The 17,232-nt window shown below is 44.2% G+C and overlaps 1 protein-coding gene and 1 non-coding gene across 8 annotated transcripts in view; both read left to right on the forward strand.

Annotated features, from left to right (window-relative positions):
* The window catches only part of Rabgap1 (RAB GTPase activating protein 1), a 170,822-nt gene extending 157,019 nt beyond the window's left edge, over nucleotides 1–13,803 (forward strand). For all 7 annotated transcript variants that reach the window (XM_046451967.2, XM_046451966.1, XM_046451968.2 and 4 more), the window contains 7 exons: nucleotides 2–94; nucleotides 502–612; nucleotides 7,745–7,849; nucleotides 8,613–8,696; nucleotides 9,259–9,330; nucleotides 10,853–11,050; nucleotides 12,090–13,803. In XM_046451967.2, the coding sequence (XP_046307923.1) occupies nucleotides 2–94; nucleotides 502–612; nucleotides 7,745–7,849; nucleotides 8,613–8,696; nucleotides 9,259–9,330; nucleotides 10,853–11,050; nucleotides 12,090–12,212 (786 nt within the window). In that variant the 3' untranslated portion in view covers nucleotides 12,213–13,803. The remainder of the gene's footprint in view (nucleotide 1; nucleotides 95–501; nucleotides 613–7,744; nucleotides 7,850–8,612; nucleotides 8,697–9,258; nucleotides 9,331–10,852; nucleotides 11,051–12,089) is intronic.
* Nucleotides 13,804–15,756: 1,953 nt separating this feature from the next.
* LOC124097536 (U6 spliceosomal RNA) lies at nucleotides 15,757–15,863 on the forward strand. Its single transcript, XR_006853271.1, has one exon. It is a non-coding gene; the product is annotated as a U6 spliceosomal RNA (small nuclear RNA).
* Nucleotides 15,864–17,232: the final 1,369 nt, after the last annotated feature.

The raw sequence follows: 17,232 nt of genomic DNA on the forward strand, positions 1-17,232 counted from the left end.
GATTGGTCAGAAGAAGCTGAAAAAATATGAAAAAGAATATCACAACATGAGAGAACAGCAGGCCCAACGAGAAGACCCCATTGAGCGATTTGAGGTTTGTTTGCTTATGAGCTAGATGACGTAAGAACTTTTGACTTTTCATGTCAGATACTTTTTAAAATTCAGTTCCACTGTTTCTGAACTCAAGTTGCAGTTTGAGTTTGCAAATGAGAAAGCAAGATCTGTTTTGCTCTAAACCAACTGCCTAGTTTGTTGCAATTCAGTGGCCTTTCATCAGAGTTAATAAGAAATAGCTGCTTGACAAGGTCACTGGAATCTGTTAAGTATTAATTTGTGCAGATAGAAAATAGGAGATTGTTTATTTGGAGACACATTAGGACCAGCCACATCTCTTTATTATTTCCATAGGACTCAGAAATTCATTTTGAGGTTTAGCTCTGAGAAATTGTGGTTTCCGTTTGGTTTTGTTGTGTGTATAACTGGTTTCTCTCTGCCCTTCAGCGGGAGAATAGGCGGCTACAAGAAGCTAACATGAGGTTGGAACAGGAAAACGATGACCTGGCTCATGAGCTGGTGACTAGCAAGATTGCTCTGCGGAAGGACCTGGATAATGTAAGTGTGACAGGTCTGAAGGGAAAGATCACACAGAGATACTTCTCTTCAGCGACTGGAATCCTTGCAGTTCATTGCTTAATCTCCAGTTACCTGCAGAGCTTCTGATAACAGCTTGCTAGTTGGTTGTGCGTCACTCCTTCCCCAGGGTATCCTGGTTGTCCCCTAAGCCTCCTCATCATATTCCTCTCTTCCTGTACACAGCTCCTAGGCATCCTGGGATTAAGAGACCTTTTGACTGATTCTGAGGCTATCCACATAACTTCCCCCCACCCCAAGACAAGAAATGATTTTGTTATCTGGTGTATTTTGTACCAATTGAATAACCATTGCTGATTGGAATACAGTTCAGTGCCTGAACAATGTGTAATCAGTAGTTTACACCCTGCCCCTGTTCTCTTCTCCTTTGCTTCTCCTAACCTGAAAAATTTGAGATGATTGTTTTTCCTGGCAGGGTGCTTTTCTATTTTCTTTATATTGCAAGCTTCCCTTGGATAAAGCACAGGTTCTCATTCATGGCTTAATTCAGGCTTAGCAAAACTTTTTTTTCTAGAAAGGGATAGATTGTAAGTATTTAAGGTTTTGTGGACCATATGGTCTCTGTTGCTACTACTTAGAATTATGACATCAGTGTAAAAGCAACCACAAACAAGATGGAAATGAATCAACATGGCTCTTTTCTAGTAAAAGGTTATTTACAGAAATACGTGATAGGGGCCAGTGAAGTGGCTCAGTGATAGAGCACTCTCCTGGCATGAGGCACTGGGCTTGATCCACAGCACCACACTAAAAAATTAATTAATTAATTAATTAATTAATTAATTAATTAATGGTATTTAAAAATAGGCAATGGACTTGATTTGACCTTGGGCTGTAGTCTGTTGGCTTCTACCTTTGATTTCCTTACCAGGCTCCTGGAATTACTGTTCTGCTTGTTGGTTTCTTAGGGATAGGGATAACTTCAGGCTGCTGAGTGTTTACTGGGGTTTCACTTTCCATATGTTGACTCTGTAGAGTCCATGAACTTCAGGAGGTTCTTGACATCCACCAAAAGTATATGAAATCTTATGTATTAGAGTGTAGATGACACTAGTAATAACACTTGAAACCTGACCCTGAACAGTGTGAAACCTTTTTCAAGGTGTCTTTATCCTGATAAAGTAGTCAAAAGAACTAAGTCATATACCTGACATCAGAAATGAACAATAATAATAGATGTTCCCTTTTAGTGAGGATCTGTGCTGCCAGGCACCATTTATTTATAAATACTTCACTAAACTCTGACACCTCTTCTCCTTGCCTCAGCCTTTTAAGGATAGTAACATTGGCTCCATTAATGGATGGGAATTTTTTGTTAAGTCATAAAGCTTGATACTTGAAGCACCCAGAAAGAAGCAGAGCTGAGTCTAACTGAGGCCCATCTAATTGGAATGCCAGGCCTCTTCCTGTGATACCACCTGTCCCCATAATAAGTAGGAGAAAGGAGCTATGACTAATGATTCTGACACATTGACAAGTGCTAGGCCTTTCACTGAGTGCTTTATATACACCTTCTTGCTGAATCCTCAAACAGCCCAGATTGTAGAAGGGGTATCCTGATGCCTGTTTTACTGATCAGGAAACTGAGGCAAAAATGAATTAAATATCTTACACACAGTCACCCACCTAGTCAGAGGCAGAGCCCTCAGATTGAAACCTAGAGAGAGCTCCCAGTCCTCAGCAGGCCCAGCAGCCTCCTCCAGCGCCTACAGGGTCAGGAGACATTCCTTTCTAAGTTAGTCATCTCTCTGGATTGTTTGGAACCATCACCAAAAATCAGCTCAGTTCTTCCTGTCACCACAGTGAGAATTGTGGGTCCACTCACCTTTCTTTTGACTTCAGGGTCTCAGGTTTTCAAAAGAACTTCATTCCTTTCAACTCTCCCCTTCCTGCATCCCAGAAAAAAAAGCGATAGCAAGGCTTACACAATCTCCAGAAGCCTCTGTGTATTTCAGTTGATTTTATATCACTTTTGTTACTCATCACCTGTCACTTTTGCTGTTCTTCACACAACAGTTGTGGAGAGATTCCACGTCAGCCCTTTAATCCCTAAGTAACTTCAGTCAGGATTTCTCCCCTGTGCAGTGGGAATGATGGCTAGAACTGACCCTGGTGCTGAAAGAATTGAGAGGGAATCTACAGAAGGTCCCAGGCAGAGGGTTGACAGGACTGTGTCCCAATCCCCCCTGGTGTGGTTCTTCCTCTGCCTTAAAACAGAATGACATGAGATCAAAGGAAACCAACTCAGGAGCCCACCTGCTTACTAGTTCTGTGACCTTGATCACATTGCTCAACTTTGTCCATTAAGTTACCTTGACCCCTTTATCAAAAATCAGTTGATGCTGTGTGCAGATTTACTTCTTAATTCTCTTTTCTGCTTCATTGATCTGTATGGCTGTCCTTATGCCAGTACCACTCTGTGGCTTTATAATAAATGTTAAAATTGGGTCCTGTGAGTCCTCCAACCTTGATGTTTTTGAAAGTCACTTGGTGTTTCTTTATAGAGATTAGAATTAACTTGTCAGTTTCTAGAAATAAAAGCCGTCTGAGATTTTTAGTGGGATTTCATTGAATCTATGAATCAGTTTTTCTGAGAATTGACATTTGAACAATGATTGAGCCATCCAGTTCATGAGCATGTTGTAATTTTCACTGAATAAGGTGTTTTTCATAGCAGTGCTTTTTAGTTGTCAGTTTTGTAAGACTTAAACCTGTTTTAATCTATTATCAGTGGTGGTGTTTTCTTAATTACATTTTCCAATTGTTGCTAGTCTGTAGAAGTACAGCTGATTTTTTCTTTTCAGGGGGCAGGTACCAGGGGTTGACCTTAGGGCACTTGACCACTGAGCCACATCCCAGCCCTATTTTGTATTTTATTTTGGGACAGGGTCTCACTGAGTTGTGTAGTGCCTTACTTTTGCTGAGGCTGGCTTTGAACTTGTGATCCTCCTGCCTCAGCCTGCTCAGCGGCTGGGATTACAGGCGTGTGCTATAGCGCCCAGCCAGTACAACTGATTTTTTTTTTTAATTTTCCTAGTTGTTGATGGACCTTTATTTTATTCACTTATTTATTTGCAGTGCTGAGAATTGAACCCAGTGCCTCACACGTGTGAAGTAAGCACTCTACCACTGAGCCACATCCCAGCCCTGCAACTGATTTTTGACCTTGCTGAAATCACTTCTTAATCTAGTAGTGCTTCTTCCCCCCACCACTTAGGTTTTCCCCCAACACAATCATGTCATCACCAAATAAAGACAGTTTCACTTCCTTTCCAGCTGTTCTTTCCTCACTGCCCTTACTGGGATCTTCAGAGCACTGTTGCATGGAGAAAGTAGATGTCATTGCCTTCTTCCAGATATTGGCGATGGGTTTTGCACAGAGCAGGCTGAGAAAGTTCTCCTCTGTTCCTCTTTGCTGAGAGTTTTTGTCATGATGAATGATGAACTTTGTCAGATGCTTTTCCTACATCTGTAGAAGTTACTTGTTGCTTAGTTTTTCTCCTTAATTTTATTAATATGGTGAAGTAAATTAAAGTGTAAACCACCCAAACAATCCTAGGATAAGCCCAGTTGGAGTTTCTATTTTTTTAATTAAACATTTTCATTTTTATTAGTGTTATGTGCATCAGGAGTGTTTGGAATTTTCTGTAATGTTTTTGTCTAGTTTTGCTCTCAAAGAATGAACTAGGCTTGAAGTGTTCCTTCCTGTTTTCTTAAGGACTCTACAAAGGATTGTTCTTTGATTAAATCTTTAGTTCCCTATTGAAGTCATGTGGGCCTGGAATTGGCTTTATAGAAACCTGTTTAACTGTGAATTCAATTTCTTTTTAGATAATAAAGCTACCCAGATTTTCTGGTTCTTCAGTGCTCATTTTTATGGTTTGTCTTTCAAGTAATTTATCCATTTCATCGTAGTTGTCAAGTACAGTGATATAAACTTTTTATTTCCTTCTTTGAGTATTTGTAGAGTCTGAAGCGATGTCCCTCTTTTATTCCTGATATTGGGTAACTTATGTTTTTTTCCTGAATCTAACTAGAAGTTTTATCAGTTGGATCGATCTTTTCAAAAGTCAGCTTTTAGTTTCATTGATTTTTCTCTAGTGTTTGTCATTGATTTCTGCTTTTTATTTTTTCCTTCTATTTTTGTTAGGTTAATTTACATTTTTTCTAGCTTCTCAAAGAGGAAGGTTGAAAATTCCATTTCTTCTTCACAAAAGAACCTTTCTTTTCTGAAGTAAGCACTCAAAAGTTAGTTATCTCCATGTAAGCACAATTTCCCTCCATATTCACTGCATTGTGTGTTGTATTTTTATTTTCATTTAGTTCTTGTGATTTTTGTCTTTGACCTAGACAAGTGAAATAATGTGTATTTATTTTCTAATTTAGTTCTCTGGTTTTCGGAGGACATGCTCCATTTGAACGAATTCTCATGGCTCACCACTCTGCATGTGGAGAGTGGGTCCTCTTGCTGTGGGTCAGCTGCTCTGTGTCAGTCAGGCAAGATGGTTGAAGACTACATTTAAGCCTTCTGTAGATTCAGTGATTTTTCTCCCCGCGTGTCTTGTTACTGACTGAGAGAGCAGGGTGGAAAGTCCCCTTTCTCTATTTATGCATTTATCTATTTCTCCTTTCAATTATGTGGGGTTTCATTTCACATCATTTGAACTTCAACATAAATTTTAGATTGCTATGCCTTCTCCATGTAGTGACTCTTGTATCATTAGGACCCTCTTTGTCTCTGGTAATACTCACTGTTCTGAAACCTACTGTATCTGGCAGGTATACAACCGTTCTAACTTCTGTGGCATTGCACTATATATCTTTTTCCATCCTTATATTTTTAACATCTTTGTCTTTATATTTGAAATGAGTTTTTGTGTATAGGAATTTGTTTTCTGTTTGTCCTACTTGCTTTTTTTCTCTCTTTTTGCTTTAATTATGTGTTTACAAAATTTTGGATTTTCTACAGTTTTCTGTACTGTTGCAGGACTTTCTCTTCTCCAGAGCTCTGCTTCACAACTCCAAGCCACCTCAGCCATCCCCTCCACAGCGTGCTGACCTTCTGAGGCCCTTACACTCTTCTTGGAACCCAGGCAGAAGCCAGAGTGGGAGTAGTACACACGTTTCGTTTTTTCCTCCTAAGAACCACAGTTCTGCATTTATTGTTTTCAGCATCTGAAAACAGTTGCTTCATATATTTTGCCCAGTTTCCTGTTGACGATGGGAGGATAAATCTGATCCCTATTAATCCTAGACTAGAAGTCTTTATCTGTGTTTACGACTCAGATGTTCTCATTTGCTCATGAGTGTGGTGCTATCAGAAGATGCTGATTAGATCAGTAGCTTCTGTGCACCTTCCAAATGGCACAATGCTGAGAGGCAGCTCTGGGAGTGCTGGGACAGATGCTGGGCCCAGAGTCTGGTGAATTGGAGGCAGGAGCTGTGCCAGGTGGGCCCTGAGAACCTAGCAGAACCTCCTCACCTTTCTTCTTCAGGGTGGGCACTCCTGAGTTAGAAGACCCAGTTCACCTGGTGCTTCTGTCCCTCCCAGAGTCCCAGTAGTGATCATCGTCTCTGGCAGTGGACACAGGAGAAAACCTCAGTGCACAGCCCAGGTGCTCCACCATGGTGCATGAGATGTTAACTGAGTCTAAAGCAGAAATTATAGGTTACTTTGATTAAAATGGAATAAAAATCTTTAATTAGTCTTCATTCTACTTACTAGTTGTTTCCCCTGCTGCTTGAGTCTCCTCATTTCCCCCTTTGATTGTGAATTGGGCTTGAGCTAGAGAAGGAGATGGCAAGCTATCCCCAGTAAGGGCAGCTCTTAACTCTGGTATTCCATTTAATTATGTTCCTGTCAAGTTTGCCAGACATAGTGAACTTTTGAATTTGCATGTCATGCTAATTCTCAGTTCCTCATCTAAGGTCCCAGTTTTCTGGAAATCTGTTCACGTTCAAGGAATCCTCCCTCCACTGCCAAGGGAGGAAGCCTGTGGAGCAAAGACCCTCTCATCTAGATCTTGACCTTGTTCTAGCATGGTTTAGGGGGTCATTCTTCAGTTTTCCTGGGAGGGACCAGTGTCAGGAGCTCAGACATCAGACACAGGGATATGATTTTTCAATGGATGCCCACCAGATGTTTGCATGTATTAGAAAAAAGGACTGGGGTGAAATGTGGTCATTGAAAGTAAGAAAAAAGAAAGTGCCAGGAAAGAGGCAACCTCCTGTATGGGGCGACCTTAACAGCAAAATGCAGAATTTACTGGATGAAGCACAGGAAATACAGACAATTTGGAAGAAGAAAACCAGAGTGTATTATTATTGTTCAAAACAATGACAGCCAGGCATCGTGGCACATACCTATAATCCCAGCAATTTTGGGAGGCTGAGGCAGGAAGATCGCAGGTCTGAGGCCAGCCTGGGCAACTTAGAGAGACCCTAAGCAACTTAGACCCTGTCTCAAAATTTTTCAAATAAGAAGGGCTGGAGATTGGCTTAATGGTAAAGCATCCCTGGGTTTAAACTCATGTACCACAAAAAAATTTTAAAATGATGCCAGTGTGGCTCAGGGGGCTGAGGCGGGAAGATCACAAATTCAAAGCCAGCCTCGGCAACTTAGCAAGACCCTGCCTCAAAATTAAAAATAAAAAGTGCTGAGAATGGTGGGATGTGGCTCAATGGTTAAGTGACCCTGGATTCAGTCCCCAGTACCAGAAAAAGAAAAAGATGACAGGGATCTTTTATTATTGAGAGTTCACTTATTCTAGGCACTGTGCTGAATACTTTTAATGCTTTGTCTCTCAGAGAACCCGAAGTTTAGAGTTCTCCGTGGCGTGTCTGGCACTTCGTCAGTGAACAATGGCAGTTGAGCCAGCCTGTTTGCTACCCAAAGATGCACTCCTGGCCCATATGCACTCCCCGTGGGAGGCTGGCCCACCATTGTACATGAGCTGAGGCTCACTGTGACAGTGGGCATGTGGTTTCCCCTATGTGGATCAGTTTCCCTGTCTTAAAATAGGATTGTGCTCAGTAATTTAAGCCCTCTTCAGTGCTTAGTTCTCTCCGTGACAGCACATCTTAAATATCACAGGCGGAAGAAAAGGCTGATGCACTGAATAAGGAGCTACTGATGACTAAACAGAAGTTGATTGATGCAGAAGAAGAGAAGAGACGGTTGGAAGAGGAGTCTGCTCAGGTGAGGGGAGCTTTGCCTGCCATGCTGCTCCGTGCCTGCCCTGCTGGAGAGGTGGGAGTTCAGGAGAACCTGGAGATAGCTGACTTTAGGTTCTCTCCAAAGGGCTTTTTTATTTAGTCTGTGAAGTGTAATGGTTCTTACAGTTGAGGAGGTGACAGTGGGTCAAAGCCTGTCCTTTGTTGGGTTCAGAAAAATTCCTGTGCATCAGCACAGGAGTGTCACAGAAGAGGAAATGTCTGGCTTTTCTGTTCCTTGTCCTCTGAGGTCTCCCTCAGTGTTCCAGTTACTAGGACACACAGCCGTAGTCACTGGATGAGCTGTGGGTGCCATGTACCTTGGAGCTAGCCCCTGCCCTCTCTCCCCACAATCCTCAGGGGTACACCCTGCCCATGGCAGGTGGGACTGACTGGGCTGAATGTGACAAAGGCTCTCTGAGTTAACAGCAAGGCGCTAGGAGAGCTGCAGCGTTGTATTAGCTTGTTTCTGTGTTTGGTTTGTGCTCCTCCTAAGCTAAGGTGACACTCAGCTTGGGGGTAGCACCAGCAGGAAGGACTTCAACAAAAGCCCCAGTTGCAAGTGGGGTTTGGCATTTTGGGAAGTTTGTCCCTCTCCCAACATCAAGAACAATGGATTAAGGACAGAGAAAGAAGGTGTGGGAATTCAAGCCCCTCCTGAGTTGATCGAGGTACTTTTTGGAAGGCCCAGCACTAAGCAGTTAGTTATTTCTTTTAAAACATCCATTTTTGTTTTCTTATGTGTTCAGTTAAAGGAAATGTGCCGTCGGGAACTTGACAAGGCAGAATCTGAGATTAAAAAAAACAGTTCTATCATCGGTGACTACAAGCAGGTGGGTCCCTATACCTTGGCTGTGTACCCTCCCTTTGCTCTCCCCTTAATGTCAATTGTAAAATAAGAAAAATAATCCCTGTCTCAAAGTGCTGTTATGAGGATTCAGAGAAATAGACTCGTAGAATACCTGGCATGGTGCCCAGCATATAGTAGGTACTTAATAAATTAAAACCACTGTATGTTTTGGGGCATTTCAGACTAAGATTATGGACTTAGTTTTACTTGTGGTTGGAAACCAGTTCTCTCTGGTTGAGTTTTGAACCATCACTGCATTAAGCTTGCTCCTTCCTATGCCAGGATTTCATGTCTGCAAATGTTCCAAAACCACTGACTGTTGAATACATCTGCAGATTCCTGCAAGCCCTGGTGATGCAAAGGGTGCACAGCTAGAGAAGCTTCTGCTAGTCTTTCAACTTCACACCCCTCCTGATACAGCCTGTTCAGTGCTGTGTTAGTTCCATTTGGCATATTCCAACTGCCCATTGTACAATGTACACCAAGGCCAAACTATACATGACTGCATTGCTCCAAAGATTACTGTTTTCTCTTTGTTTCTTCAGATCTGTTCTCAGTTGAGTGAAAGACTGGAGAAGCAGCAGACCGCTAATAAAGTGGAAATTGAGAAAATTCGGGTAAGACTTCCTTTACCAAAGAAATTGTACACGACCTAGTTCATTTTATAGCTTTATTCAGCACAGCAGGTTTTATGAGGCGCATTGAACTACTAAGTGTGAGAAGCTGAGGAATAGACGCAGTCCCTGTCACAGCCTGGCTCAGTGTTTATCAACTGATATTTTGCCTGTTTCTCTGGAAGGGAGGATAGATGGGACGGAGTCTGGCTCTATGTCTCAAACTACAAGTGCCCCAGGATTTCCAAATGTCATTGGGAGGACAGTGGGCAGGGTGCAGAGGTCAGGATCATGTGCTGACCCTCCTCCTCCACCAGTTTCTGTGGAGATCCTCCCCTCCTTTCTGCTGAAGCAGATGTAAATTATCAGGAAGACTTTAATTTTTTAATATTTTATTGCCAAGATAGGGAGATTTTATCACTTGATACTTTCTTTAAGCTATATCTGTGTTAGAGTTTTTTGTCAGAGTTAACAAGGTGAGTGATAAAGATGCTGTACTAACATGTACAACTCAATGGACAGTAAAGTTTCGTGCCCGTAGCCATGTTTGCAAAAATCACCATGACATCCAGAGCAAGGTGGCATCAGCCTGCATCGTTAACTATTGTTTAACCAAAAGCGTCTATTTTTAAAATACCATTTATATTCTGATTCTAAAACTTTAATAATGCGCTTCCAGAAAATTAGGGAAATGAGAGCAAATATGTTGAAAAACCCTTATAATGCTATTACCCACCAATGAGAGTCTTTTTGTATATATACTGGAGATTCAACCTAGGAACTTGCACAGTGCTAATAAATATGTACCCAACCCCTGTGCTATACTCCCACCCGCTAATGTAGTCATTACTAGCACTTTGGTAACATGTAAAATTTCATTCCTTCTAACGTGTATTTATTTCACATTATCATTGCTAAAATTGAGCTTTTTTTATGATGGCTAGCTTTTTGTGGCTTACTTGACAAAATATTAAGAGGAACATAAAATAATGTTTATTAGTCAGTGGCACCTTATTTTGATGACATGGGATATTATTGGTGACCATATTTTATATATATTTCTGTGACCTATTTCTTTGAACTAGCATTTAGCCATTTTCCCATATTAGGAAGTCTTTCTCAAACCTTTTAGCAACCGTGTTCTTCCTTGAACAAACGTAGCACAGTATATTTCATTCTCCCAGTTCTTGGATCGTTGGAGCCCTCCCCCCTTTCCCTATCCCTAGTTCTGCAGTGAAACCTTGTAGGTAAATCTTATCTAGTCATTGCTTCCTTTTCTTAGCTGGGTCCCCGGAAATGTGACTGCTGGGTCAAGACAAGAATATTTGTTTTCTTTCAATGTACACTGCCGGGCTAGCTTTCCCAGTGGGTTGTCTGCCAGTTTCCAAAGAAAGCCAGGTGTCAGAAGCTACGTGCTCAACAGAGATGCCCTTTCGTGGATCTCCTGCCCCCAGGGGAGGTGCTTACAGCGTCCCCAAGGGCTGGTTTCTCCTCTTTGCCTCTTTATCTCTGACTTCACTTACAGCAAAAGGTGGATGACTGTGAGCGCTGCCGGGAATTTTTCAACAAAGAAGGACATGTGAAGGGCATCAGCTCAACCAAGGAGATGTTAGATGAGGATACAGATGAAGAGAAGGAGACCCTCAAGAACCAGCTGAGAGAGATGGAACTGGAACTGGCACAAACCAAGCTCCAGTTGGTGGAAGCTGAGTGCAAGATCCAGGTAATGTCATTGGCACTCAGATGCATGCTGTGGGCCAGATTCCCTGAAGGGGATGAAAAGCCCCAGAAATGACATTTATAGCATAGGTTCTTTTTCATCATTTTTAAACTTTTCATCATAATCCTCCTGGAAGAATGCCTGTGCTCAGTATCTCAGTGCAGTTCAGGTCCGGAGCTGCAGCAGTTGCGCTCCCACTGTATATTGTCCCTGGACACCTGCTCTTTGCCAGGCCTGTTCTCCTGTTCTAGGTCTGGGATTGCAGAGCTAAGCCTTGGCTCATGGAACTGCCCAGGACAATCAGGAAAGGCAGCCCCAAGGCAGCAGTCAGTGTGTGGGCTGTGGTCAGAGAATGGCCAGGGCATGCAGCTGCAGCAAATGAACCACGAGCACCAAGGCAGGAGGTCAGGAGTGGCTTGTTCCACAGCCAGAGGAAAGAGAGGACTGCCCAGTGAAGAGACAGTCTTATGGGAGACCTTCCATGTAGGAGGAGGGGATGGAGGCAGGTGCTAAGACTGGGAGAGAAGATGTGGGCCCAGGGTATGAAGCATCTCAATTGAACTTTAAAAGTTTTAGTTGGGAATTAATGGTATAATCAAGAGCTAGAGCATGAGCTGTCTGCTTCGTGGATAGAAGGGGGAGACATTCAATTAACAGACCATTGGTTTTAATAAATACACCAGACAAGAAATGAAGGTTTAGCCAGGCACAATGGCACATTCATGAAATCCCAGCATCTCAGGAGGCTGAGGTAGAAGGTTTGCAAGTTTGAAGCCAGCCTCAGCAAGTTAGCAAGAACCCATCACAGATAAATAAAAAAAACTGAGGATGTAACTCAGTGGTAAAGTACCCCGGGTAACAAATCCCAAGAGACAAGAGGTCTAACTAGGAAAGCTCCCAAATCTCTAGGTATTACAGATCTTCCTCTGCCAGCTTGAAGCAGGGGAAGTTTCCAGATGTAACTTTTACCTGGCTCAGTTCTGGGGAGGCAATGTCATTGACACTAAAGCTGAGATCCTCATATTCATCTTTCCTCCTACAGGACTTGGAGCACCACTTAGGCCTTGCTCTCAATGAGGTACAGGCAGCTAAGAAGACCTGGTTTAACCGAACCCTGAGCTCCATAAAGACAGCAACCGGCGTTCAAGGGAAAGAGACTTGCTGAGAGCCCGGGCTGCCTCCAAACACCTTCAGAAAACATGCCACCTTTTGTTGCCTTCTTTGGCCAGATGTGTGATTCTGTGACATGTCCCAGGACCAGAATGTACCTAATTCAAATCTGTTCACGCACGTTGGTAGGTCATTGGACCAGGGCTCCTGAGCAGGCAGCTCTGGGTAGGGCTCTCCTAACTGCTGATACCAGCAGGCCTGCCAACTTAGCTGATGCTCCGGACACACCAGAAATCACTCCTCAGTGTGACCTCCCAGGCCCTTCCGTGTAGGTCAACACCTCACCCAGCCTAAAGGCTGAATTTACATTATCAGCGTTTGGGGATCCTTCAGTGTGTTGATTTTTTTTTTTTCTAAACCTATTTTTTTTAATATGCATTATATACATGGGGGCGGGGCAGCAGGGATCAAAAATTAAAATAATTCTTATCCGTCTGTGCCAGCAGGTGGTCCCCAGGTAGTCATGAGAAGCACTTTGTTTTTAACAGGAGCGTTTCCTAGTTATAGCCGAAGCCACCTAGTTTTGTTAAACTATATGAGAGACAGGTTTTTGGTTTAGCATTATTTACATGTTTCTGATAAATTCTATGCAATTCTCGTAGTTCCTGTTTTTAGCATTAGCTGCCAAAATGATTTCCCAAGGCTGGGTGGATGATGTGACTTGCAAAGCTGGATTAATCATAATGTGGACAAATCTTATTTTGCTTAATGTGTCATGTGTACATATATATATATAAATATCTTCCCCAATGTACCCAGCTGACAGTGTTTAAATCCCAGACTAGGACTGCTGATCTGCTCAACTTACTGACATGGTTACTTGGCACTTACTTTTACTTGAGTTTTGTTGGGCCCTGCTCTCCTCCCTGCCACCGTGGGAACTGTGAAAAGGGCCCTCACTTCCAAGATTCCTAGTGTGTTTGCACAACAGGTTGTATAAGTGAGGACTGCACTGTATTTATGTAAAATGTGAGCGTGCACAGGCCGTGAGGTCTCCACCCTCCTGGCCTAGTCCCTCCTGACTTGGCTTCTGAGCCCTCCTGGAATGTGTGGCTGGGCACAGACTTCACTGTCCAGATGGGCTGCAGGTTCTCATTTCAAAGCTATGATGGAGGTTTTAGCACCTTTTTTATTAAAAAGCAAAAGACAAAAAACTTTTAATTTATATAGTGAAATGCTGACAGGCTGTCTGCAAAATGATTGTCCTCTTCTTGGCATTCAGTGCGGAGGTGGCTGGTGACAGGAGGCACTGGTTGTATATAGAGACACTGGGCTGCTGTTCTGTATCTCTCTTCCTGTTGGCTGTACTTAACGCTTGCTGAGGTCTTCTGAAAAGGGAGATAACAAGTGGCAACACGCCCCCACCAACACCAATGATCATCCCCTCTGCTGCTTTCTGTGTCTTTCTTATTCAGTTATCAAAACAGCTGTAAGCCCATCTAATCCTAGGTGTGTGGACATTGTGCTAGGGTAGTTTGTGTGTCAACTTTACGAACTGAAATATAAACCAGTAAAATTGTATTACTATTTCTTTTGTTGGTTTTATTTTAACAGCATATTCATTAAATATTTTGGTACAAACAGCATTTCTTTGTAAAATCCAGTTTTCTCTTTACATGCTCCTCTTCCCTTCCTCATCCCACACAGCACAGGAGTCAGTCAAGAGAGGACAAGACTGTACTGTCTTGTGTGAGCATCAGGCAGCACCTTCTGCCCACCAACAGGCATGTACCTGAGGTATGCCAGGCTGCACGGGGGAGAAGACACAGCAGAGGGGGGAGTCCCTACAGTCGCTGTGGAGTGCAGTACTTCGGTGACTGAAACAGATGGAAACCTAGGTGTCCTTGAGGTCCAGGGAGGGTCTTACAGGAGAGAGGAAAGGAAGGGTGGAGTTAGTAAGAGATGCCTGTGTGGTGAGGGGAGAGGGAATGCTGGGGCCAAGGTGCAACAGCCAGAGAGCAGTAAGTAGTTAAGTGTAACCAGGGCCCAGGTGTGCTCTGCCAGGTCTTAGGGAAACTGGTAGCATGGCTTTCTCCTCACTGTGGTCCTTCAGCATACCTGCTTCGGTCTCCCTCCCCGTTTGACTTGCTCTCCAATATCTGCCCCCCTAACACATAGCCTTCGAATGGAAACAGATCCAAATCCAGAGACTACGGCTTTATGCCTTCAGAAAGAAAGGGAGCCCATGCAGGTGTTCTTATAGAGAGGCCAGGCCAGTTTCACAGCTGGGGTCCTTTCAATGCTCACAGGCTAGAGGGAATATTTCTGGGGTCTATTGCTGGCCAGCCTGCTCCATGCTTTTCCAGTCCCAAAGGTCCCATGTTCAGGAGTATAGTAGAAATCCTGATCCCTGCAGCTCTCCTCTGGCCCCAAGAAAGGATTCCATAACTCAGATGAGTGTCCCCCTTTCAGGACGGGGCCCTGGTTGAGACTGGAGAGAGATTAATAATTGCAATGCCAAATGGTAAGTACTTCCAGAGGTACAGAACCCTGTGAGACCACTAAAAGTATATTTGCAGGGCAGACAAGATGATCGTACCACAGCATTTTGCACAGTATTTTGACTAGGTGATTTGCTGGATAAAGGGGCAAGAAGATGGAATTTGGAACAGCTGTCTGTCTTGGAAGAGACAGTGATGAAATGGAACTGGGTAATTTGAGGCCACACACCAGAAGTTGGAAGGGAACCCTGGAGAGTTTTACACCAACTCTCATAGGGATCTTCCTCATCAATGCTTTAGGGAGAAAATTGGGAAAAGTTAGTTTGGGCAGGGATGACAGAGAATGGAGTCAGGGAAACTTAGTGAGTGGAAAAAACACACCAGGAAGATAAATGTAGCTTTTAAGTTCGTGGATTTGGAGATCCCTTGGGACGTGCAGGGTGGAGATGTCTGGAATCTGTGGCCCAGGGTTTCTGAACTCCAGCACTGACGTTTGGCTGACGGTGGTAAAGGTCAGCTTGTGCGGCAGTGCTGACCAGCATCACAGGATGCCACAGCCCGGAAACAACCCCAGGTGTTACCAGGTGTTGGGGGCTGGGAGCAGTCACTCCATACAGAGTCATTCCTTTAATTTGTAACCTCTATAGATAGGAGAACAGAAGAGACTGCAGATAAGACACAGGTTAAGCATGGGCTACACAGGCCCAGGAGTGGAAACTCAAGGGAAGGAAAGGAGTGGGCACTGTCTTAGAGTGAGGGCAGCTCATTACAGGACCATTAGATCTGGGGAGGTTGCCAGCGGCTACCACGGTGGAAGCAAGGAATGGGGAGGGAGGAGGCAGAGCCAGGCACACACACAGATATTATAGAGCCTGGCTATGAAGGAAGTGGCCAAGGGCAGCAAGTGGCCAGGGACCTGTGGCAGGAGGAAGGGCAGTTCTGGGAATTCCTGCTCTGCTTTTTTGACACTGGGCACAGTTCAGGCTGCTCAGTTCAGAGGTGGAGAGAATATGACACAGGCCAAGCTGCATCTGGCAGCCCCAGTTGCAAGATGAGCTGATGCAGGGCACTGTCAGTAACTCCGGGGGAAGAAGGCAGGTGCCCCCTTCAGCAGCACATATACTAAAATTGCAATGATATAGAGAATGTCAGCAGGGCCCCTGCACAAGGATGACACCCAAATTTGTGAAGCAGTCCATATATATATATATATATATATATATATATATATATATATATATATTTTTTTTTTTTTTTTTTTTTTTTTTAAAGGCAAGAGGTACCAGCCCCCATGTCTCTACATCTGTCAAAATTTCAAACCCTGGTGGCAGTGGGTGAGCAGTGGGAGAAGGAAAGGAGAATCCATGAGGGCTCAAGGTAGGTCTACAGCATTCCTGGTTCTGAATTGATTCAACAGTTGCGAAAGTAAGAGCCTCTGCAAAGGGGGTACGGTAGGTAATTTGGGCCCCTAGTGGCTTAGGAGAGTCATTTTGCTGCTCAAGAGATTTGTGTGTGATGCTGACACTGGGACTACTCTTGGATTCATGGGGTTAGGGGCAGGTGGTAGGAGATGGAGCAAACATGAAGCTTGGAGCCACGCAGAGTAATGACTAAGGTGCTTGCTTGAAGAACAGGCCTGAGCACTAAGCTCCCCACCCTTCTCCCATTTTAAAGATGAGGAAGCTGGGGCTCATAGGGCCCAGGTCATACAGGCTGAGGTGTTAACTCCAGCAGGACAGCTGGTTCAAGATGACCACATGGACACAGCTCTGCACTACACATTCATGACCTTGGATACGTCTCTTCCCTCTGTGCAGCAGGCTCCGCCTGTCTCAGGTTGCTAAGCTGCTGTGGCACTCTTGACTCATCATGTACTCCCTCCCCGCAGTCACTGTGACAATTATTGGGATATCATTGCCAAATTTCAAAGTGAAGGTCTGCTTGTAGCCACACAATCTGGGGGTCCTGTCTTCCCTGCCATGTAGGACTGTGACTCTCTCTTCTGGGGTTCAAGACCAAGAAAAACAAGCCTGCCCCCTCCTATTCTCCAGGCCCCCCTCAATAGCCTGTTTCTACAGACAAGAAAGCCTGGCTTCCCCTCAGGCCCAGAAAGGCAAACCTGGGATGGAAGGAGCAGAGGTGGGCTGGCCTGGTCAGCTCTTCTTCTGGTCAATGCTAGCTAGCATGGCTGGAAAGCCAAACTCATGGTGTGCAGGGGAAAAGTGGGGCAAGCACCCAGTGCCACTGTCCACTCAGCTCCCCACTTACCTGCAGGCAGAGGCAGGAGTTTCACCCTGGTCTTGGGCTCCGCTTCCTAGGGCTGCTCATTTACAGGAACCTTGCAGGGGCGCCGCAGAGCAGGCACTGGCAGGAGCAGAAGCAAGAGCTCCAGGTTTGGAGTCCCATTGCTGCTGCCTTCTAGAAGCTTGATGCCCTTAGGCAAGTCCCTTTATCTCTGAGCCTTGGGTTCCTGATCTCATCTGAGGCTTGCCAACCCCTGGGATGGTCCTGAGGACATAACTGTGAGGGGTGTGAAAAGCTCCAGGCGCACTCTTGACCTCCCACTCACTCACT

Source organism: Marmota monax, unplaced genomic scaffold (genome assembly GCF_021218885.2).
Source record: "Marmota monax isolate L192 unplaced genomic scaffold, Marmota_monax_Labrador192_F-V1.1 WCK01_AAM20220418_F8-fsc00020, whole genome shotgun sequence".
Taxonomy (NCBI): Eukaryota; Metazoa; Chordata; class Mammalia; order Rodentia; family Sciuridae; genus Marmota; species Marmota monax.